Source organism: Hypanus sabinus, chromosome 21 (genome assembly GCF_030144855.1).
Source record: "Hypanus sabinus isolate sHypSab1 chromosome 21, sHypSab1.hap1, whole genome shotgun sequence".
NCBI classification, from domain to species: Eukaryota; Metazoa; Chordata; class Chondrichthyes; order Myliobatiformes; family Dasyatidae; genus Hypanus; species Hypanus sabinus.
The window spans coordinates 68,253,792-68,277,054 of NC_082726.1; the positions used below are offsets into that span (position 1 = coordinate 68,253,792).

Sequence of the window (23,263 nt, forward strand, 5' to 3'; positions counted from 1 at the left end):
GTCTGATCCTGCGTGCAGTGTACATTGAGAGTCAGAATGGTGTCTGATCCTGTATACAGTGTTCATCGAGAGTCAGAATGCTGCCAGGACATGCGTACAGTGTACATCGAGAGTCAGAATGGGGTCTGATCCTGCGTATAGTATACATCGAGAGTAACAATGGTGTCAGAACGTGTGTACAGTGTACTTTGAGAGTCAGAATGGTGTCAGAACATGTGTACAGTGTACATCGAGAGTCAGAATGGTGTCTGATCCTGCGTACAGTGTACATCGAGAGTCAGAATGGTGTCTGATCCTGCGTACAGTGTACATCGAGAGTCAGAATGGTGTCTGATCCTGCGTACAGTGTACATCGAGAGTCAGAATGGTGTCTGATCCTGTGTACAGTATACATCGAATGTCAGAATGGTCCGAGATCCTGTGTACAGTGTACATCGAGAGTCAGCATGGTGTCTGATCCTGTGTACAGTGTACATCGAGAGTCAGAATGGTGTCTGATCCTGTGTACAGTGCACATTGTGGGTCAGATTGGTGTCTGGTCCTGCATACAGAGTACATCGAGAGTCAGAATGGTGTCAGAACGTGTGTGCAGAGAACATCGAGAGTCAGAATGGTGTCAGAACCTAAATACAGTGTACATCGAGAGTCAGAATGGTGTCTGATCCTGCATAAAGTGTACATCGGGAGTCAAAATGGTGTCAGACCCTGTGTACAGTGTACATCGAGAGTCAGAATGGTGTCTGATCCTGTGTACAGTGTACATCGAGAGTCAGAATGGTGTCTGATCCTGCATATAGTGTACATCAAGAGTCAGAATGGTGTCTGATCCTGTGTACAGTGTAGATCGAGAGTCAGAATGGTGTCTGATCCTGTGCAACAGTGTACTTTGAGAGTCAGAATGGTCCAAGATCCTGTGTACAGTGTACTTCGAGTCAGAATGGTCCAAGATCCTGTGTACAGTGCACATCGAGAGTCAGAATGGTCCAAGATCCTGTGTACAGTGTACATCGAGAGTCAGAATGGTGTCTGATCATGTGTACAGTGTACATCGAGAGTCAGAATGGTGTCTGATCATGTGTACAGTGTACATCGAGAGTCAGAATGGTGTCTGATCCTGTGTACAGTGTACATCGAGAGTCAGAATGGTCCAAGATCCTGTGTACAGTGCACATCGAGAGTCAGAATGGGGTTGGACCCTGTGTACAGTGTACATCGAGAGTCAGAATGGTGTCTGATCCTGTGTACAGTGTACATCGAGAGTCAGAATGGTGTCTGATCCTGTGTACAGTGTACATCGAGAGTCAGAATGGTGTCTGATCCTGTGCAACAGTGTACATTGAGAGTCAGAATGGTCCAAGATCCTGTGTACAGTGTACATCGAGAGTCAGAATGGTCCAAGATCCTGTGTACAGTGCACATCGAGAGTCAGAATGGTGTCTGACCCTGTGCAACAGTGTACATTGAGAGTCAGAATGGTCCAAGATCCTGTGTACAGTGCACATCGAGAGTCAGAATGGTGTCTGATCCAGCGTACAGTGTTCATCGAGAGTCAGAATGGTGTCTGATCCTGCGTACAGTGTACATTGAGAGTCAGAATGGTGTCTGATCCTGCGTACAGTGTTCATTGAGAGTCAGAATGGTGTCTGATCCTGCGTACAGTGTACATTGAGAGTCAGAATGGTGTCTGATCCTGCGTACAGTGTTCATCGAGAGTCAGAATGGGGTTGGACCCTGCGTACAGTGTTCATCGAGAGTCAAAATGGTGCTAGACTGGTGCTAGAATGTTGCACTGTAGCATCAAGTTGGTCAGTGGTGCAATTTCTCTTCTGGAATACATTGGCTCTACTTTTATGAGAGTCTGCTATTTAACTATGTAAGTTTGTAGGTGTGCAGATGCCTCTTTCTTGTGTTGAACATAATTCAAAACCTGAATCTGCCTTGCTCTTATTCATTGCCAGATATCAATTTTCTTTCATAGTTTGAACACATATTGCATCACTGTATGAAATGCTGGTTGGCAAATTGAGATTTATGAAATGAGCGTTAATGGGAGCTCGGATTTAAAAAATGAACTGACACAGGCATTAACCGTGGCCAGTTGTGGTAAATGGTGCTTGTTCAGACTGCTAGCTGGGTGTTCCTATGGCTCAGTGCTGGCTCCACAACCTTCTGGTGTTTATTAACTTAGTTACTGGAATAGAGAATAAAATGTACAAATTTCCCAATGATGTCTAACCTGCTGTAGGGGTGGCAGATAATAAGCTTGATACCAATTGTTTACACCAGGACATCGGCAGGCAAGGGACACAATGACACAATGTAATGTGACAATGGATGGGGTTGTTTTTCAACTGCTGGAGCAAAGGGACCCGGGGATTCCTGTGCATGAACTTTCAGTGTGGTAGGACATGTGGTTGGATAAATTGTCCAAGTGTATGACAATAAATACTTTTCTTGCCATTGACATCTGCATCCTGAAAATAAATTAAAAGGAAGATTAAGTGGCAGGGACTACCTGCATTGCTCTACACAAATTCAGAGTGGACTTAATGAGCCAAGTGCCTGCTGTACCTCTGAATACTAATTAGATGATGGTTTGCTGTTTTGCAGGTAAATTTGGAAAGTCTCAATTATTCAAATGCAGGATTTGGAATGTTGGAAAATATGTAGTCAGTCATGATTATGTACACGATTGAATGGTGGAGCAAACTTAGTGGGCCAGATGGCCTAATTCTGCTCCTACATCTTATGGTTAATCTTATCATCTGCAAACTTGGCAGCAAAATAATCTATTCCATCATCTAAATCAGTGTTATACAGCATAAAAATAAACGGTCCCAACACCGACCCCTGCAGAACACCACTCGTCACTGGCAGCCAACCAGATGGGGATCCTTTTGTTCCCACTCACTGCTTCCTACCAATTGGCCAATGCTCTAACCATGTTAGTAACTTTCCTGTAATACCATGGGCTTTTAACTTAGTAAACAGCCTCATATGTGGCACCTTGGGAAATGCCTTCTGAAAGTCCAAATATACATCATCCACTGTGTATTCTCCTCAAAGAATTCCTACAGGTTCATCAGGCAAGACTTTCCCATAAGGAAACCATGCTGACTTTGTCCTATCTTGTCCTGTGTCACCAAGTACTCCATAACTTCATCCTAAGCAATTGACTCCAACATCCTCCCGACCATTGAGGACAGGCTAACTGGTCTATAATTTCCTTTCTGCTGCCTTCCTCCTTTCTTAATGAGGATACTGACATTTTCAATTTTCCAGACCAGAAAATTATAGGCCGGTGAGTCTGATATCAGTTGTGGGAAAGTTATTGGGAAGTATTCTAAGGGACTGGATATTTAAGTATTTGGATAGACAAGAACTGATTCAGAATAGTCAGCATGGCTTCGTACACAGTAGGTCATTCCTAACCAATCTTACAGTGTTTTTCAAGGGAGTTACCAGGAAAGTGAATGAAGACAAGGCAGTGGATTTTGCCTACATGGACTTTAGCAAGGCACTTGACGGGGTCCCACATGGGAGGTTGGTCAAGAAGTTCAGTCGTTTGGCGTTCAGGATGAGGTAGTAAATTGGATTAGACGTTGGCTTTGTGGGAGAAGCAAGAGTGTGGTAATAGAGGGCTGCTTCTTAGACTGAAGGCCTGTTAGAAGTGGTTTGCTGCAGGATTCTGTGCTGGGTCCTTTGGTGTTTGTCATATATATCAATGATCTGGATGATAATGTGGTTAACAAGATCAGTAGATTTGCAGATGGCACCAAGATAGTGGACAGTGAGGAAGGCGATCATGGCTTGCAGAGGGATCTACATCAGGTGGAAAAATGGCAGATGGAATTTAATACTGATAAGTGTGAGATTTTGTACTTCGGTAGGACCAACTAGGGTAGGTCTTACACAGTGAACAGTAGGGCACTGAGGAGTGTGGTAGAACAGAGGGATCTGGGAATACATGTACATAATTTGTTGAAAGTGGCATCATAGGTAGGTAGGGTCGTAAAGAAAGCTTTTGATATATTGGCCTTCATAAAATAATGTATTGAGTACAGAAAATGGGATGTTATGTTGAAGTTGTATAAGATGTTGGTAAGGCCTAATTTGGAGTATTGTTTGAAGTTTAGCTCACCTACCTACAGAAAAGATGTAAACAGGGTTGAAAGAGTACGGAGAAAATTTTCAAGGATGTTGTCAGGTCTGGGGGACCTGAGCTATGAGGAAAGATTGAATAGGTTAGGACTGTATTCTTTCGAATGTAGAAGGTTGAGAGGAGATTTGATAGAGGTATACAAAATTATGAGGGGTATAGATAGGGTAAATGCAAGCAACCGTTTTCCACTGAGGTGGAGTGCAACGACAACCAGAGGTCATGGGTTAAGAGTGAAAAGCTTAAGGGGAACATAAGGGATTCTTCTTCACTCAGAGGGCCGTGAGAATGTGGAATGAACTGCCAGCATAAGTGGTGCATGCAAGCTCGATTTCAATGTTTTAGAGAGGTTTGGATAGGTAACTCTCAATGGGTAGGATTCAGTATTCTCGTTTCACCCTGATACAGCTAAAAAGCACAACTGATTCCAAGGTCAGTACGATCAACAAAGATGTCTTAATACATTTAAATGAACTATTGCTGCTTAAAACAGACGGAAACGATGCTGACTGTGGACGGACTCCTCATCGGATCCCACGTAGGAAACATGGTGCAGGTCAGGGATACAAGTGCATTTAAGGAAACAGGGTTTTAAACTCCCAATACTGACTATCTTGCTGGCAAACGTGCAGTCTCTGGTGAATAAAATCGATGATCTCAGAGCTAGGGTGCTGAATCAGAGGGACATTAGGACCAGGTCTTTTATTCCATGGAATCCTGGTTAACCCCTTCAGTACTAGATGCAGCTATTCAGATTGACAGGTTTACACTACACCATCAAGATACATCTATAGAGTCTCTCAAAAGCAAAGGTGGAAGAGTATGCCTGATGATCAACTCTTCTTGGTGCCCAAATATATCAGTGCTGTCCCAATTCTGCTCACCAGACTTGGAATATCCAGCAGTTAAGTGCCGTCCTTTCTACCTACCGCAGGAAATTTCGGGGTCATTTTGGTAGCAGTTTACAGTCCACCTCAGGGCAATATCAGTCAGGCTTTGGATTATCTGAGCAATGGGATCATGCATGAAACAGCGCACCCTAATGCCTTCACCATTGTTTTGGGAGATTTTAACCAGGCCAATCTGAAAAAATTCATGAAGCAATTACCATCAACAGATCACTTGCAATAACAGAGGAAACAACACACTGGACCATTGTTACACCAGCATCAAGAATGCCTACCGTGCTATTCCACGCCCTCACTTCAGGAAGTCTGGCCACCTGGCTGTACTTCTACTCCCTGAGTATAGGCAGAGACTGAAGACTGCAGCACCAGTAGTGAGGACCAAGGTATGGATAAGGGAAGCACAGGAGTGCTGACAGACTGCTTTGAATCGGTGGACTGGACCATATTCAGGGATTCATCTTTGAACCTGAATGAGTATGCTGCAGTTGTTACCGACTTCATTAAAACCTGTGTGGATGAGTGTGTGCCTACAAAGACTTACTGTACATTCCCAAACCAAAATCAGTGGATGAACCAGGACATACGTTGTCTGCTGAAGGCTAGATCTGTGGCATTTAAGTTTGGCGACCCAGGTCTGTACCAGAAAATGAGGTGTGATTTGTGGAGGGCTATTTCAAGGGCAAAGAGACAATATCGAATGAGGTTGTAGGTGACAACTTCGGCAGGGTTTGCAAGACGTTACTTCCTTCAAAACAAAACCCAATAGCATGAATGGCAGTGATACCTCACTACCAGATGAACTCAACGTCTTCTATGCCCGTGAAGATCCCTGCTGCATCTGATGACCCTGTGATTTCTGTCTCTGAGGCCAATATTAGGCTGTCTTTAAAGAGGGTGAACCTTCGCTTAGGTGGAAGGTCCTGATGGAGTACCTGGCAAGGATCCGAAAACCTGTGCCAACCAGCTGGCGGGAGTATTCAAGGACATTTTCAACCTCTCAGTGCTTCGGGCGGAGGTTCTTACTTGCTTCAAAAAGGCAATAATTATGCCAGTGCCTAAGAAGAATAATGTGAACTGCCTTAATGATTATCGCCCGGTAGCACTTAAATCTACAGTGATGAAATGCTTTGAGAGGTTGGTAATGTCTCAACTGAACTCCTGCCTCAGCAAGGACCTGGATCCATTGCAATTTGCCTATCGCCACAATCGGTCAACAGCAGATGCAATCTTAATGGCTCTTCACACGACTTTAGACCACCTGGACGAAACAAACACCTCGACTATAGCTCAGCATTTAATACCATCATTCACACAATCCTGATCGATCAGTTACAGTAACTGGGCCTCTGTACCTCCCTCTGCAATTGGATCCTCGACTTTCTAACTGGAAGATCACAATCTGTGTGGATTGGTGATAACATCTCCTCCTCGCTGACGATCAACACTGGTGCACCTCAGGGGTGTGTGCTTAGCCCACTACTCTACTCTCTTTACACCCATGACTGTGTGACTAGGTATAGCTCAAGTACCATCTGTGAATTTGCTGATGATACAACCATTGTTGGTGGAATCTCAGATGGTGACGAGAGGGCGTACAGAAGCAAGATATGCCAACTAGTGGAATGGTGTGGCAGTAACACACTTGCATTCAATGTGAAAGAACTGATTGTGGACTTAAGGAAGGGTAAGATGAAGGAACATATACCAATACTCGTAGAGGGATCGGAAGTGGAGAGAGTGAGCAGTTTCAAGTTCCTGGGTGTCAAGATCTCTGAGGACCTAACCTGGTCCCAACTTATCAATGCAGTTATAAAGAAGGCAAGACAATGGCTAAACTTCATTAGGAGTTTGAAGAGATTTGGTATGTCTGTTATGGGGTGGGGGTGCTGTTGCACAGGACCAAAAGAAGCTGCAGAGGGTTGTAAATTTAGTCGGTTCCATCTTGGGTACTAGCCTACAAAGTGCCCAGGACACCTTCAAGGAGCGGTTTCTCAGAAAGGCAGCGTCCATTATTAAGGACCTCCAGCACCCAGGGCATGACCTTTTCTCACTGTCACCATCAGGCAGGAGGTACTGAAGTCTGAAGGCACACACTCAGCGATTCAAGAACTGCTTCTCCTCTGCCATCTGCTTCCTAAATGGACGTTGATCCCATGAACACTACCTCCCTTTTTTAATATTTCTGCTTTATGCATGGTTTTTAATCTATCCATTATACGTATACTGTAATCGATTTACTTATTTAATTATTATTTTTATTTTATTATTTTTCGTCTGTATTATGTATTGCTTTGAACTGCTGTTGCTAAGTTAACGAATTTCACAGCAAATGCTGGTGATAATAAACCTGATTCTGATTCTGCAGACTGGGGATATGGAGGCTCTGGTCCCGGTGCAGGTCAATGAGAGAGGGCAGTTTAAGTGGTTTCAGCATGGACTAGATGGGCTGAATGACCTACTTTTGTGCTATACTTCTCTATGCCCCTATAAATGCCAAAACTGAACCCACATCCACCGCTTCTGCTTGCAATTCATTCCACACTCTCACCACCCTCTGAGTGAAAAAGTTCCTCTTCAGATTCCCCTTAAATATTTCCCCTTTCACCCTTGACTCTTGACCTTTTGTTCTACTCTAACCCAACCTCAATGGAAAAGAGCCTGCTTGCATTTATCCTGTCTGTACCCCTCGTAATTTTGCATACCTAATAAATAATTTTGTTAAACCATATAGGAGCTTCTGAAGTTGATGGTTTAGATTTTCCAGGTGAAGTTTCTTGTAACCTGAGCCAGTAGATGGTGTGTTTAAGTTATGCCTGACTTTAACCACACCTGCTGACAATCCAATAGTCTATCTTCTGCATCATAACATTGCCATTTAACCAAAATCAGTGTAGAAGTCATTTGGGAGAACGTGAATGTATTTGATTATTTAAGTAATACTTCAGTATTTTCTTAGGCATCCAACATTGATGAGGTTTTGAACTACCATACCAGTTTCCTGGACAACTGTATGAAGGACTGCATGCTAACCAATACAGCATTGCTGAAGATCTTTTCGAAGCTCATGTCAGTGTGTGTCATGTTTACCAACTGTATGCAGGTGAGCCCAACCCTGTTCCATTATATTTTGGCAAGGTCATTGAAGAGCCAGTTGTCTTTATTTAAAACTACTGATTAATGCTCTCATTTTCACTAAACCTGGGTAAGGGGTGAATGAAAATCCAATTACTGATTATCGGTACTGTAAATAAAACAAAACCATGGGTTTAGCATGTGGGCAGAAGTTTAGGAAAATCCAAGAATACAGTTAATCTTGCTGTGCAAGACTGGGCCAACGGATGAAATGAAAGCACTGTTAAAGCTAATGGCGTAATGGTTGGCCTTAATGAATGAAGTATAGGAATAGGTGTCTTACTGTATTATACAGAGCTTCGGTGAGAGCATCACTAGCTGAGGAGGGGTGTTCTTGCCCTGCATGAAGTGTAGCAATGATCTACCACACTGATTCCAAAGCTGGCAGGACTGATGTAGAAAGAAGGGTCAGGAACAATTGGGCCTACATTTGCCAGGGTAAAGAAGAATGAGAGGGGACCTCAGTGAAACTTTAAAATCCTGACAGGGCTGAGTGGATGTGATGGTGGAGGGTGTTCCATGGCGGGGATGTCCAGAACCAGGTGTTGTGGCCTCAGAATAAGAGAGAAGTATGTTACAGAAGATTGACTTGAGTAAATTTCTTCAGTGAACCTCCACCACAGAAGGTAATTGAAGCCACATTATTAAATACTGTAAGCCTAAGGAGATCAAAGCTGAGTTTGATGGTCAGCCATGGTTACTGTATATTGAACAACAGTAGATTTAGAGAGCTGAATGGCCTTCTGCTCCCATTTCTTACTTTGACTACAGAAGGAGTATGATACTGATGCCATCGTGAGAAAGCCTCAGTGTGGCAATGGTGAGGAGAGCAGCACAGTTCTTCCCAGTACCTGGGCAGTATTTGTTTGCCCTTCTACCAATGTCAGTTAACTAGATCATCTGCTTTCATGTTGGACCTGGCTCTGCGCAAAGTAACCATAACACGTATATATATTTGCCTGTTCAATGCATGTGATATGTGACAAGCTAGGCTGGCATTTATTGTCAGTCCTTAACTACCCCCACCATGGCTTACTCGTGGTTAACTGTCCCCCCTGCCACCATGGCTTGCTCGCGGTTAACTGCCCTCCCAGCGATGGCTTGCTCGCGGTTAACTGTTACCCCCCCCCCAGCAATGGCTTGCTCGCGGTTAACTGTTTCCCCCCCCCACCAGCGATGGCTTGCTCGCGGTTATCTGCCCCGACAAGGGCTTGCTGAGTCACATCAGGGAGCAGTTAAGTCACCATGTCTAGAATCACAGAAGAGCCTATAAAATGTTGACAGGTTACTTTTCTGAAGTAATAGTGATTTAAGTGTTTTTTTAATGACAGACTTTTATGCTCATCATTACTGATTTTCCGGATTTATTGATTTCATTATTATTTGCAGCTATCATGGTGGGATTTAAACAGGAGATCTGAGATCAATAATCCCTAAATCTAATGCAGCAACTTCACCATTATGCACCACACTCAGATTTCCTACATTATGACAAGAACTGTGCTGCAAAGTCAGTCCATTAACGTGTTACCTGAAGGTCATGTAAACTCTGCATTTTTCTTTTCTGTTCTCTTTCCCGAGGAAAGAATCTGGCAGAAACCTGACTGGCAGTGCAGTCTTTCTCCTTTATTTCTTTAAAAATACAAGAAATAAAATTAGTCCTTAACCATTAACACCAGCTGCACACCCACAGTCATCACACCAGTGCATGTTTAAACATGTAATTAAAAGATTAAAGTTAAGTATATATTTCACACTGTGGCTGGAGTTTGCCATATCCAGGGATCTAATTCAAGGCATTACTCAGTCAGTGGGCTGACTTTGGTCTCAGTCACTTGCATAATTCTACAGAATGCATAGTAGAGCACTTGATTTTATTTTGTATTTGATGCCATCATTGATTGGAGGTGCATTTAGGTTAAAATCAGAGCCACTGAATGATTTTCTATAAGGTAGACGGTCCCATTTCATTTACATCCTTCACTAAAAAGGTGTCATGGTAAGATAGCAGTTAGCTCAATGCGATTAGAGCCCGGGGGGGGGGGGGGGTGGGGGGAGGGCTTCAGACTTCATTTCCGGTGCCATCTGTAAGGAGTCTGTACATTCTGCCCGTGAACTACGTGGGTTTCCTCCCGGAGTCCAAAGACATACTGGTTAGTAGGTAAATTGGTCATTGTAATTGTCCTGTGATCAGGCCAGGGTTAAATAGGAGGATTGCTCGATGCACATTAGGCCAGGTCTTTTTCTTTTCTTTAAATGATTGTCCAGTTCCAACATTGACCCATCCCAAGTATGTGGTGGAGGATTTACTTGCTTACAGTTTGACCCATGAAGTGAAGCAGGATTGATCATTTATGACTAGCTGTCATTTCCACCTTCATTACATAATTCTTATTTTTGTGTGTTTAATTGTAAGTATTATATGTTAAACTTATGATGTCCTTGTTCTATTCTCAGAGATTCACTCAAAGCATAAAGATTGACAGTGAGATGATGCGACTGACGCTGGAACATGGGACGATGAAGGGTCCGCCTACACAATTAGAACGGTTGGAGGAGAATGAAAAGAAAAGACTCACCAAGAAGGTGACTAATCCCTTGTATTCTTGGCAGTGTTTGTGTCCTGAAAACTGCTCTGTTAATAAATACTTTGTATTGAATGCACAGTAACCAGCTGAGATCTAATAACATTTTGCAGTGGTTTCAAAGGAACACCACCCCTTTGTTCTTGGGACCAGCAATGAAAATACATCCCCTTTGGAATTTGAATACATTCCTCTACAAAGAAGTGGCTCTTTGTAAATATGTAATTGCAGCCGTCTTTACTTATCAGTAGAGAGCTGCAGAAAGTGGTCAGTAATTTTATAGGTTGGCAATGTAACTGGATGGCTGATGTGGAAATGGGTGTGTTAACAGAATGTATTTCTTGAAGACCAGGGATAGGGTGTAAAGAAATCCACAGTTTTCTCTTTGGGTGGTGGGGGGTGCTTGATGTTGTATTTGTACTGGGCACCAGTATGCATGGTGCTGGTTGCTACTGAGATGTTTGTTATTGTATTTTCCTGTGTTTTATGCTTGGCACTAATCCACAGTCAATTCTGGTAGGTTTCCTTGGCCGCATAAGTCTAGGGAAAACATTCTCCGGTCCCACCAAACTCATGAGACAGAGACGGCTCTCCCACCCCAAACCCCAGTTTGTGTGGATGCTGTATAATTTTCTACCCTGTTACAAATTAGTGCCACGAAATAACAGACAGTACACTGCACACGATTATAGGAATTTTTTTTCTGAATCTTAACTTAGCTAAAGGGTTATTAAAGAAAAACAAAAAGAAATGGGCCCCAACGATTATGACATTACCCTTCTGACACAGCTTTTCTATCTCCTGCTGTAATTTGTAATCCACCTCCCAGCTGCTGTTTGGAGGCCTGTATACAACTGCCATTAGGGTCCTTTTACCCTTGTCATTTCTTAAATCAACCCATAGAGACTCTATACCTTCCAATCCTATGTATTCCCTTTCTAATTATTTAAAATTATTTATCATACACAGTGCACACTATCTTCTCTACCGACTAACCTATCTTTCCAATCAAAAAGAGTGCAGCAAAGGAGGACAAAAGGCTTAATTAGGAAAGGGAAAAAAGATTATGAGAGAAAGCTGGCAGGGAACATAAAAACTGACTGTAAAAGCTTTTATAGATATGTGAAAAGAAAAAGATTGGTCAAGACAAATGTAGGTCTCTTACAGTCAGAAACAGGTGAATTGATCATAGGGAACAAAGACATGGCAGACCAATTGAATGACTACTTTGGTTCTGTCTTCACTAAGGAAGACATAAATAGTCTTCTGGAAATAGTAAGGGACCGAGGGTCTAGTGAGATGGAGGAACTGAGGGAAATACATGTTAGTAGGGAAGTGGTGTTAGGTAAATTGAAGGGATTAAAGGCAGATAAATCCCCAGGGCCAGATGGTCTGCATCCCAGAGTGCTTAAGGAAGTAGCCCAAGAAATAATGGATGCATTAGTGATAATTTTTCAAAATTCCTTAGATTCTGGATTAGTTCCTGAGGATTGGAGGGTGGCTAATGTAACCCCACTTTTTAAAAAAGGAGGGAGAGAAAAACCGAAGAATTATAGACCGGTGAGTCTGACATCGGTGGTGGGGAAAGTGATAGAGTCGGTTATCAAAGATGTGATTAACAGCACATTTGGAAAGAGTTGAAATCATCGGACAAAGTCAGCATGGATTTGTGAAAGGAAAATCATGTCTGATGAATCTTATAGAATTTTTTGAAGATGTAACTAGTAGAATGGTTAGGGGAGAGCCAGTGGATGTGGTATATTTAGATTTTCAGAAGGCTTTTGACAAGGTCCCACACAGGAGATTAGTGTGCAAACTTAAAGCGCACAATATTGGGGGTATGGTATTGATGTGGATAGAGAATTGGTTGGCAGACAGGAAGCAAAGAGTGGGATTAAATGGGACCTTTTCAGAATGGCGGGCAGTGACTAGGGGGGTACCGCAAGGCTCAGTGCTGGGACCCCAGTTGTTTACAATATATATTAATGATTTAGACGAGGGAATTAAATGCAGCATCTCCAAGTTTGCAGATGACACGAAGCTGGGCGGCGGTGTTAGCTGTGAGGAGGATGCTAAGAGGATGCAGGGTGACTTGGATAGGTTAGGTGAGCGGGCAAATTCATGGCAGATGCAATTTAATGTGGATAAATGTGAGGTTATCCACTTTGGTTGTAAGAACAGGAAAACAGATTATTATCGGAATGGTGGCCGATTAGGAAAAGGGGAGGTGCAGCGAGACCTTTCTTCATATGAAGAAAGACTGGATCGATTAGGCTTATACTCACTAGAATTTAGAAGATTGAGGGGGGATCTTATTGAAATGTATAAAATTCTAAAGGGATTGGACAGGCTAGATGCAGGAAGATTGTTTCCGATGTTGGGGAAGTCCAGAACGAGGGGTCACAGTTTAACAATAAAGGGGAAGCCTTTTAGGACCGAGATGAGGAAAAACTTCTTCACACAGAGAGTGGCGAATCTGTGGAATTCTCTGCCACAGGAAACAGTTGAGGCCGGTTCATTGGCTATATTTAAGAGGAAGTTAGATATGGCCCTTGTGGCTAAAGGGATCAGGGGGTATGGAGAGAGGGCAGGTACAGGGTTTTGAGTTGGATGATCAGCCATGATCATACTGAATGGCGGTGCAGGCTCGAAGGGCTGAATGGCCTACTCCTGCACCTATTTTCTATGTTTCTATGTTTCCGATACATCCTATATCCTTGGACGTTCAGCTCCCAACAGCAGCCATCCTTTAGCCAAGTTTCAGAGGTGGCCACAACATCATACTTGCCAATCTGTAGCTGAATTTCAAGATCGTTCATTTTATTTCTTATGCTGCATGCACTCAAATATAACATTTTCAGTCCAGTATTTGTTGCTTTCTGTTTTAACTGTACCATGCATCTATTGCCCTGTAAATCATACCACTGGCTGTGATTATGCCTCATCTCCTTCATTCGCACATTGAAAACAATTACCTGTCTCCCAGCCTCTGTCATTATTTCCACACACCTCTCCTGCCATCTACCTGACTCCACCTCACTTGGATTCACTGCTTCTCTACCTGCCAGTCTAGACGGAGGCTCTCAAGCCGAAATGTCGACTGTCCATTTCCCTGCCTGAGCCACGAAGGTCCTCCAGCACTTTGTGTGTTGCTCTAGATTCCAGCATCTGCAGTCTCCTGTCATTCTTAATAGTTCAATGAACATTGGTACCCGAGTAGTTTCTAATCCTTAGTTGTTTTCAGTTTGCAGCAGAACATGCCGACGCATTGCATTCAACATCTGGATTTGAGGGAACCATAAATACGTTTGACAACAACTTCTCTACCAACCTGCTTGATCTTCTGGATAGGTTAAGCATTTCAAGTACAAATGACTGCGAGCACAGCATGATTAACATTATCTATAGGTAAGACACTGGTGCACTTTAAATGTGATTAAAAGATCTGTCCTACAACCCTTTATCTTTTCCACTTAACACCTCCCAGCTTCTTACTTCATCCCCCTCCCCTACCCCCATCCTTTCCCCCACACCTGGTCTCACCTATCCCCTCCAGCTTCTCACTTCATCCCCTTCCCCCACACCTTCCCTCTCACCTGGTCTCACCTATCCCCTCTTTCCCCCACCCACAAACCTTTCCCTTCACCTGGTCTCACCTATTCCCTCCTTCCCCCACCCACAAACCTTTCCCCTCACCTGGTCTCATGTACCCCCTTCCCCTACTCATTCACTTTTCCCTCACCCTGTCTCACCTATTTCACCCTCCTACACTCACTCTCCTTTCTCCTCCTCTGATCTCATCTATACCCCACCTTTCCCGTCACCTACACTCACTTCATCCTCTCATCCCCCATTCTGTCCCCCTCACCTTGAGTTGCTTCATCCCCTCACCCCCCCCCCCCCATTCCTTCCCCCTCAGCTATCACTTCTGCTGATGCTGAAACAAAATTGCTTTAATTATTCTACAGAGAAAAGCCTGGAGAGATGAAAGACTAGTCTGTAACTTGTGTGATAGAGGGCCATTTGGTCTTTAATTATGTATATGACTTACTAATGAGGTATGACTTACTAATGAGGTATCTTACTAATGTGTTACTCTGTAGATCATAGTTACTGAATCGCACCGTATTCTTCCCGGTAGGTTCTTTAACTCTGCCATGAGCCCACTCCGGCTTTACTACATATTCCCCAATTATCTCTATCAGAAAATGAAGAGAGGATTTGTGCTTCAGTTATGTTTGTGGAAGAAAGTTGCACGTTGTAACCACATAGCACAGATGGCTAAACTCTTCTCGGGCTTCCAGTGGGTACAGGTATCAATTTTAACCGACGTTTTGATGACAAACTCTGCCATCTTCATCAGGGAGGGTGCCTGGGCACGTCTAGTCTGGTGGTATTCATATCATCACCTGTCCCTCCTGATTGGTTTGTCCTCATCCAGTCAGGTTTCCCCTGTCCAACCTTGTTTACAATCAAATTCCAGTTTTAACTTGGAACGAGTCCTTAAAATTCTTTTCCTCTAGTTTTATTTCAACGGCTTCCTTTACCAGGTGGTTCCAAAAGCCATTGGCATGGCACAGTAGTTTTGTGCAATCGAAGTCAATCCTTATGGCCATTGTAAATGCAGTGTTTTGCTAGCACCAATTTCTCCGGGTAACCCAAATGCATACACCTCCTGGGACTCAGGACAGCTGGTGTATTACAGGACTCCCTGTGAATGCAGAGCAGCATATATCGGCCAGAAGAGATGCACGGTGGAAAAACATATGGATGAGGACTAAACAGTCAAGAGAGACAGACCATGAAGGTATAAATACCACCAGACTAGACATGCCCTGGCATCATCCCTGATGAAAATGGCAGTTTGTCATCAAAACGTTAGTTACAATCGACACCGTATCCAGCGGAAAACCTGAGAAAACTTTATTTGTCATATACGCCAGGAAAGCACTGGATCCTTTTTCACGTGGCATAAATATTTTAAAATTCTGCTCCTATGTCTTATGATCTAACTTTAATAGCTAAACTCAGACCTCCACTACCAGCTGTTGGTCCTTCCTGTGCAAGGTGTGACATCATTTCTTTCCACGTGTTCTTGGCACTAATACTATCCTGTTTCACTCAGAAGGCTGAGCAGCACTCCAGAGACTGAAGCAGAGAAATCTATGCCGATATGCAGAGGAGATTTACAAGGGTGTTGCCTGGATTGAGGAGCATGCCTTATGAGAATGGGTTGAATGAACTCGGTCTTTTTTCCTTGGAGCGACGGTGGATGAGAGGTGACCTGATAGAGGTGTCTAAGATGATGAGAGGCATTGATCAAGGGGATAGTCAGAGGCTTTTTCCCAGGGCTGAAATGGTTAGCACAAGAGGGAACAGTTTTAGGGTGCTTGGAAGCAGGTACAGAAGAGATATCGGGTAAGGTTTTTACGCAGAGAGTGGTGAGTGCATGGAATGTGCTGCTGGCAATGGTGGTGGAGGCGGATATGATAGGGTCTTTTAAGAGACTCCTGGATGGGTACATGGAGCTTAGAAAAATAGAGGGCTATGGTTAACCCTAGGTAATCTCTAAGGTAAGGACATGTTTGGCACAGCATTGTGGGCCGAAGAGCCTGTAATGTGCTGAAGGTTTTCTATGTTTCTATAATGAGGGCTGTTTTCCAGAGGAAGCATGAGACTACAGCCCTGTTTCAGGTGATTGTAAAAGATCCTGTATTTTGTTAAAGGGAATTAACCTCTGGTCCTGGGGTGAATATTTATCCCACCATCAATGTTACTCAAAGTCAGCAGGGTATTAGACCATAACACACAGGAGCAGATTTGTCCGTTCAGCCATTGAATCACCTCTACCATTCCATCATGGCTGATTTATTATCCCTCTCAATCCTATTCTCCTACCTTCTCCCAGTAACTGGTGATGCCCTGACTAATCAAGAACCCAAAATTTAAATGTACCCAATGACTTGGCCTCAGACATCTGTGACAATGAATTCCACAGATTGACTACCCTCTGGCTAAAGAAATTCCTCTTCACCTCTGTTGGAAAGGTCATCCTCAATGCTGAGGCTGTGCCCTCTGGTCACTATAGGAAACATTCTCTCCGCATCCACTCTACTGCTCCAGTGCTTCTTGTGGAGATGATGTGCAGTTCAGATGTTGAATTGTCCCAGTGCCCTAGTAAAACTGCCACTAACTCTGCATCAATCCTAATAGCTTTTGTTTCCTTTAACTTCCAATAATCAGTTGATTTATCCTGAGTGTACTCAATGACGGTTTCCACAGACTTTTGTGTCAAGAATTTCAAAAATTGACTATCCTGTGGGTGAACAATTTTCTGCTCCTCCTCTCTGTTTAAAACGGATGACCCCTCATCTTGAGATGGTGATCCTGTTAAAATATGCCCCAGCCAGGGGAAATAGTATTCATGCATCTCCAACTCTTTAAGGAACTTGAATACTTCAAATTGATGGCAGCTAATTCTTCTAAAGAATACTGACCCAACCAGCTTAATCCCTTTGGACCATAAACTGCATCCCTTGGTGAGCTTTGTGACACTTCCTTTCTTGACAAACAGACTTGTACAGGTTATTCATGTACTGAAAATAGAATCGTACTTTCAAATGAGATGTTTCTAACAGGAGGAGGCTGTGCTCATGACTGTAAGAGGGACCAAAACTGGTCTCCCCTTCCAGGTTCTGTCCAGGGCCCTCTGTAGTTCTAGTAATTGCACTGATATGTCTTTACACTTGAATTCAGGTTTTCAGTAAGGGCCCACATTTGTCCTCCTCCTTGCTTAACTGTTGGTGATTTGCAACATGTGCTACATTATATTTCTGGTACCGAAAATTCGCCCTTACAGAAATCAATCAAGCTTTGAGATGTGGAAAAAAAATCTGTTCTTACAAAATTTATTAAAAATAAATACAAAAAGACTGGGCCATATCTGTCACTTTTTGTAGGCTTTTCTGTTCAAAGGCGTTGGTGTTTCCAAACCAGGCCTTGATGGAATTGTCAATATCCACCACACATCTATAGAAGTTTTTCAGAGTTTTAGATGGCATGCCAAATCTTTACAAACTTCTACGAAAGTTGAGGCACTACTGTGCTTTCTCTGTAATCACATTTACGTGCTGGTCCCAGGACCTATCCTCTGAAATGCTAACGCTGAGGGATTTAAAGTTTCTGACCCTCTCCGCCTCTGATCCCCTGGTGGGGGCTGCCTCCTGGACATCTGTTTTCCTCTTTCTGGTCAATAATTAGTTCCTTGTTGTTGTGGCACCACTCAGCCAGATTTTCAGTCTCCCTCCTATATGCTTATTCATCACCACCTTTGATTTGACCAACAATACCAAGAGCTACCATGGGTAATGATCACAGGCTGCCAGTTTACAGTGGGAGGCCACTTAAGGATTTGTTTTAGTAACTGGCAAGGCAGTCACTTCTTTCGATATTTAAACTGTAGGTTCTCACAAATAAAACCAAGTGAAGTGCTTTATGTTTAATGGAGCCCGTAACTCCAAAACCTAAACACAAAAGCGTGCTAAAAGTCTTCACGTAATAACATCATCACATTAGACCAGCTTCTTGAAGTGAAACCCCAACTCAATATCGGTGGTTGTGAATTACATACATTTCTCCCTATTATGTTACCCTCCCAGAATTATGAGCATTAATTACTGGCATTATGAGCCTGTCTGGAGCTTGGACGAGCTGCCCAGTTTGGGTCTTGTGTTCCATGGGTGGACAAATAGCAGGTGCCTCTGGCTCATCCAGTGTTGTGTTGACATGCTCGTGGTCATGTTGTGATGTCAGGGGCATGGCAGTGGGTTACTCCACATCTTGGTTGGCTCATACTGAAATACATTCAGGCTTACCCTTCTTATGTATGATGAAATTCTTTTCTCCCCTTTCAAAGCACGGAATGGGCTATAATAAGGGGCCTTAAGGGGGTGTTGGTGTGCATCGTGGCGGACGAAAACAAACGAGGTGGAATATAGGTCAACAGGAACTCAAGAGTGCTGTACGCCACGATAGGGGGTAGGAATAGGTGAAAAGGAATTGAATTTACTGAGGAGAGTGGAACCCTGTTGAGAGGCCGACTAAGCGGTCATGGCATCAGGAATTAAATCACCTGGTGCTTGTAACGGCTGTCCGTGTACTAAATCAGTCACAGACAACTGCAGGTCCTCTTTTGGAGCAGTTCTGACCCATGGGAGACTATCATGCCAACACCCATCAGTCAGGGAAGCCCTCCGAGCGGCCTTTAAGGAGCAGTGAAACTGCTGGCAGAGGCCATTGGACTACGGGTGATAGGCCATGGTGTCATGTAGCCTGATGTCAAGGTTCTGGGCCATCACTGAAAAGATGGGGACTGCAGTCAGAGGAAATGTTGTGTGTTGGAGGTGCTGTGGATAGTGTGGAGGGCTGTCAGAGGTTACAGCGGGACATTGATAGGATGCAAAACTGAGCTGAAAAGTGGCAGATGGAGTTCACCCAGGTAAGTGTGAAGTGGTTCTTTTTGGTAGGTCAAATATGATTGCAGAATATCATATTAATGGTAAGACTCTTGGCAGTATGGAGGATCAGAGGGATTTTGGGGTCCAAGCCCATAGGATGCTCAAAGTAGCTGCGCAGGTTGACTCTGTGATTAAGAAGGTGTACGGTGCATTGGCCTTCATCAATCGTGGAATTGAATTTAGGAGCTGAGAGGTAATGTTGTAGCTATATCGGACCCTGGTCAGACCCCACTTGGAGTACTGTACTCAGTTCTGGTTGCCTCACTACAGGAAGGATGTGGAAGCCATAGAAAGGGTGCAGAGAAGATTTACAGGGATGTTGCCTGAATTGGGGAGTATGCCTTATGAGAATAGGTTGAATGAACTCGGCCTTTTCTCTTTGGAGCGATGGAGGATGAGAGGTGACCTGATAGAGGTGTATAAGGTGATGAGAGGCATGGATCATGTGGATAGTCAGAGGCTTTTTCCAGGGCTGAAATGGTTGCTGCAAGAGGACACAGGTTTAAGGTGCTGGGAAGTAGGTACAGAGGAGATGTCAGGTAAGTTTTTTTACTCAGAGGGTAGTGAGTGCGTGGAATGGGCTGCCGCCAACGGTGATGGAGGCGGATACGATAGGGTCTTTTAAGAGACTTTTAGATAGGTACATGGAGCTTAGAAAAATAGAGGACTTTGGGTAAGCCTAGTAATTTCTAAGGTAGGGACATGTTTGGCACAACTTTGTGGGCCGAAGGGCCTGTATTGTGCTGTAGGTTTTCTATGTTTCTATGAAATATCAGCTGGGGTGCCAAACCAGCAACTTTAAACAAACTCAATGACTTTGCCTCCACAGCCGTCTGTCGTGATGAATTCCACAGAATTACCAGCCCCTGACTAAAATTCCTCCTCATCTCCATTCTAAGTGGATATCCATCTATTCTGAAGCTATACTGTCTGATCCTAGACTTCCCCACCATAGGGGATAACCTCTTCACATCCACTCTATCGAAGCCTTTCAATATTCGATAGATTTCTATGAGATCCTCCTCTCATTCTTCTAAAGACCCAGACCCATAACATTCTCTGAATAAATTCTCTGTTCTAAGTGGCGAGGCTTCACTTGGAGTATTGTGAGCATTTTTGGGCCCTTTGCTGACGGAGAGGGTTCAAAGGAGATTCATGAGAATGATTTCAGGATTGAGTGGCTTGTCACATGAGGAGCATTGGTGGCTCTGGGCCTGTACTCACTGGAATTCAGAAAAACGAGGGAGGGATCTCATTGAAATCTATTGAATGTTGAAAGGCCTGGATAGAGTCGATGTGAAGATCATGTTTTATGTGGTGGGGGAGTCTCAAAATCAAGGGATGTCCATTTAGAATGGAGATAAGAAATTCATCCTCTAGCCAATGAGTGGTGAACCTGTGGAATTTGTGTCCATGGGTGACTGTGGAGGTCAAGTCATTAAGTATATACAAGGTAGAGGTTAATCTGAGCCACTCACAGCCAATCACATATTAGTTCACGTTTTGCCTCCCCCTGCAACACTGAATGCCATAATCAAAAAGGGTGTTTATCCTCCCAAGCTTGTGGATGAAACTGACCTATTTTGAGAAAGAATGCCTTTTTGTACTTTCATCTTTCAAGAAGAGAAAGATTGCAAAGGACCAGTTAACCACAAAATTCCTCGGCACTAGCATAACCACGATCACACAAATCATGGACTGGTTCATCAGTAATGGCCCTGGCAGGGAGTGGAGCAATAAGACAAAGAGAGGTGTAGCCTGGTCCTTCCTCTAAGATGTAACCACTGCCCTCCTCTGCTGCTGCTGCAGTGTGTTGCTGCTCAACTGATGAACAGGTTAGGCCTATTTTCATGTTTGTTACTCCACAAATTACTATGTGTATATAAAATGATATATATATCTGGGGTTTGATTTTTTTTCAGACATACATCTATTTACATAATGTGGCGTATTTACATAGCACACCACCTCCGAGGAGCACATCCTCAGTGTTAAGCGGGGTCTGAGTACATGGGTAAATAAATCTGAACCTGAAATAACTGCTGCAAAATGAGAAATCAAAGCTGTCCAAGTTGGTAATTGGATATGCATATGCATATCTTGATGCAGTGTTTCGACCCAAAACATAGGCCATTTCTTCCCCCTCACCCACACTGCTGAGATTATTCAGCAGGTTGTTTGTAAAACCATGTATGCTCTGCAAAGTTTCTGTTTATTTAATTCTGTTTGGCAATACAGCAGGATAACGAGCCCACGCTACCCAATTACATTCATAAGGCCAATTAATCTATGTAATGTCTGGAACGTGGGAGGAAACTGGAGCACTCAGAGGAAAGCCACAGTCACAAGGAGAACATGCTGTATAAACTCCTTCCAGAGGGAATTGAACACAGGTCACAGGTGCTGTAATAGTATTACACTAACCTCTATGCTGTACTATGCAGCTCTGAAATTTTGATTAGGAACACATCTTTGTTTTGGAATTAAGCAGCCTTCCCTTTCTCCACGTGGATGTGTGTACTGGCATTCACCCTGTTCACTGGGTTAAAGGAGGGCAATATGTGCTCTACAATTATCTCCTTATTTACCATTGGTGCAGCACATCAAAATGTGGAATAAAGGAAGCTGTGTTGTTTGTTTTATGAGTAGAGTGTCCTGTTAAAACTCTGTGTCCTACCGGCTGCTAAAGCAGAAAGTGAATAAGCTATGTATGGCGACAAGCAGGATGGAACTGAGAGCCTGTGACACACAGACTGCAGCTCTGGTCCCCTAGTCCAAGCTTATCACTGGCACATCCCACACAATTATTGAGATCCAGTTATTTCAACATGCCTCACATCTTGAGAAGATCATCTGGATTGTGACCATTTATATTTTTAATTAAATAATTGAAAATGGTTTAATCATTGTGTTTGTCCTTTGCAGGCTAGATTTTAATGGATTTTACAGTGAACGCCTTGAACACATGTCGGCAGAAAGAAGTAAGCCTCTGGCACAGCAAGGGACTGTTACACAAGCACCATTGTCTGCACAGTAAAATGGTGGAAAGAGCTCGAACATTTCCCATCTGATGCAGACAAGTGTAATTACTCAGTCTCACAGAAGTCCACACACTCCAAATAGGGTTCCAAATATGTAATTAGATTATTTTGAAGCTGTTGTGAATAAGATTCATTTGTTAATACGATGTTAGTTTGTGGCTAGCTATAAGGTGAACAAATTGGACTATTTTTGTGTACAGTACATGAAATGATCAGAGGTGGATGGGAATTTCCATCCTTCTTCCTGCTCTCAACTCAGTCATGGGGAAGCTCAGTGAAGAACTAAAGACTGAACAGACTCGCTGTCCTCACAGGAGATGTGGGGCGTGTCAGAGTACGTACTCTGACAGTGCAGACATGGCCACTTAGCACTGTCACAGAAAGCAGAGCAAGGAAAGGGAGAGTGAGGGTAACTTCTCGACTTTCTAACAGTGTAGGAGCGTGTAAATGGAGTGGTAGTTTCTGTTTCCAGAAATTAACTGGGAATGATTTCCAGTGTTTATTTTTAAGTCATAGTGCCTTCAATCATTTCACTTTATCTGAACAGTGCACTCAATTTTTATTATCAAAGTATAATCTGACCTGCAATTCTGTAATAAATATTTCAGTATGAAATGCATCCAACTTGTAGAATTGTGCTGTTTCATGTAACTTCATTTTTCTGTGTGTGAGTGTTGTCTATCCCTATTGGGTTCAAAATTTGAAGTAAATTTATTAATCAAAGTACATGTATGTCACTAGATACCACCCAAGGTATATTTTCTTGAAGCATTCACGGTAAATACAAAGAATTATGATGGAATAAATGAAAAACTGCACACAAAGAAAGATGGACAACCAATGTGCAAAAGAAGATAAACTGTGCAAATACAAAATAATAATAAATAAATAATATTGAGAATTTGAGTTGTAGAGTCCTTGA

The 23,263-nt window shown here is 43.2% G+C and overlaps 1 protein-coding gene across 4 annotated transcripts in view; it reads left to right on the plus strand.

Moving 5' to 3' along the window:
- tubgcp2 (tubulin gamma complex component 2) overlaps window positions 1-22,960 on the plus strand; it is a 64,455-nt gene extending 41,495 nt beyond the window's left edge. For all 4 annotated transcript variants that reach the window (XM_059946816.1, XM_059946819.1, XM_059946817.1 and 1 more), the window contains exons 15-18: window positions 8,024-8,167; window positions 10,657-10,785; window positions 14,029-14,192; window positions 22,226-22,960. In XM_059946816.1, the coding sequence (XP_059802799.1) occupies window positions 8,024-8,167; window positions 10,657-10,785; window positions 14,029-14,192; window positions 22,226-22,337 (549 nt within the window). In that variant the 3' untranslated portion in view covers window positions 22,338-22,960. The remainder of the gene's footprint in view (window positions 1-8,023; window positions 8,168-10,656; window positions 10,786-14,028; window positions 14,193-22,225) is intronic.
- The last annotated feature ends 303 nt before the right edge of the window (window positions 22,961-23,263 follow it).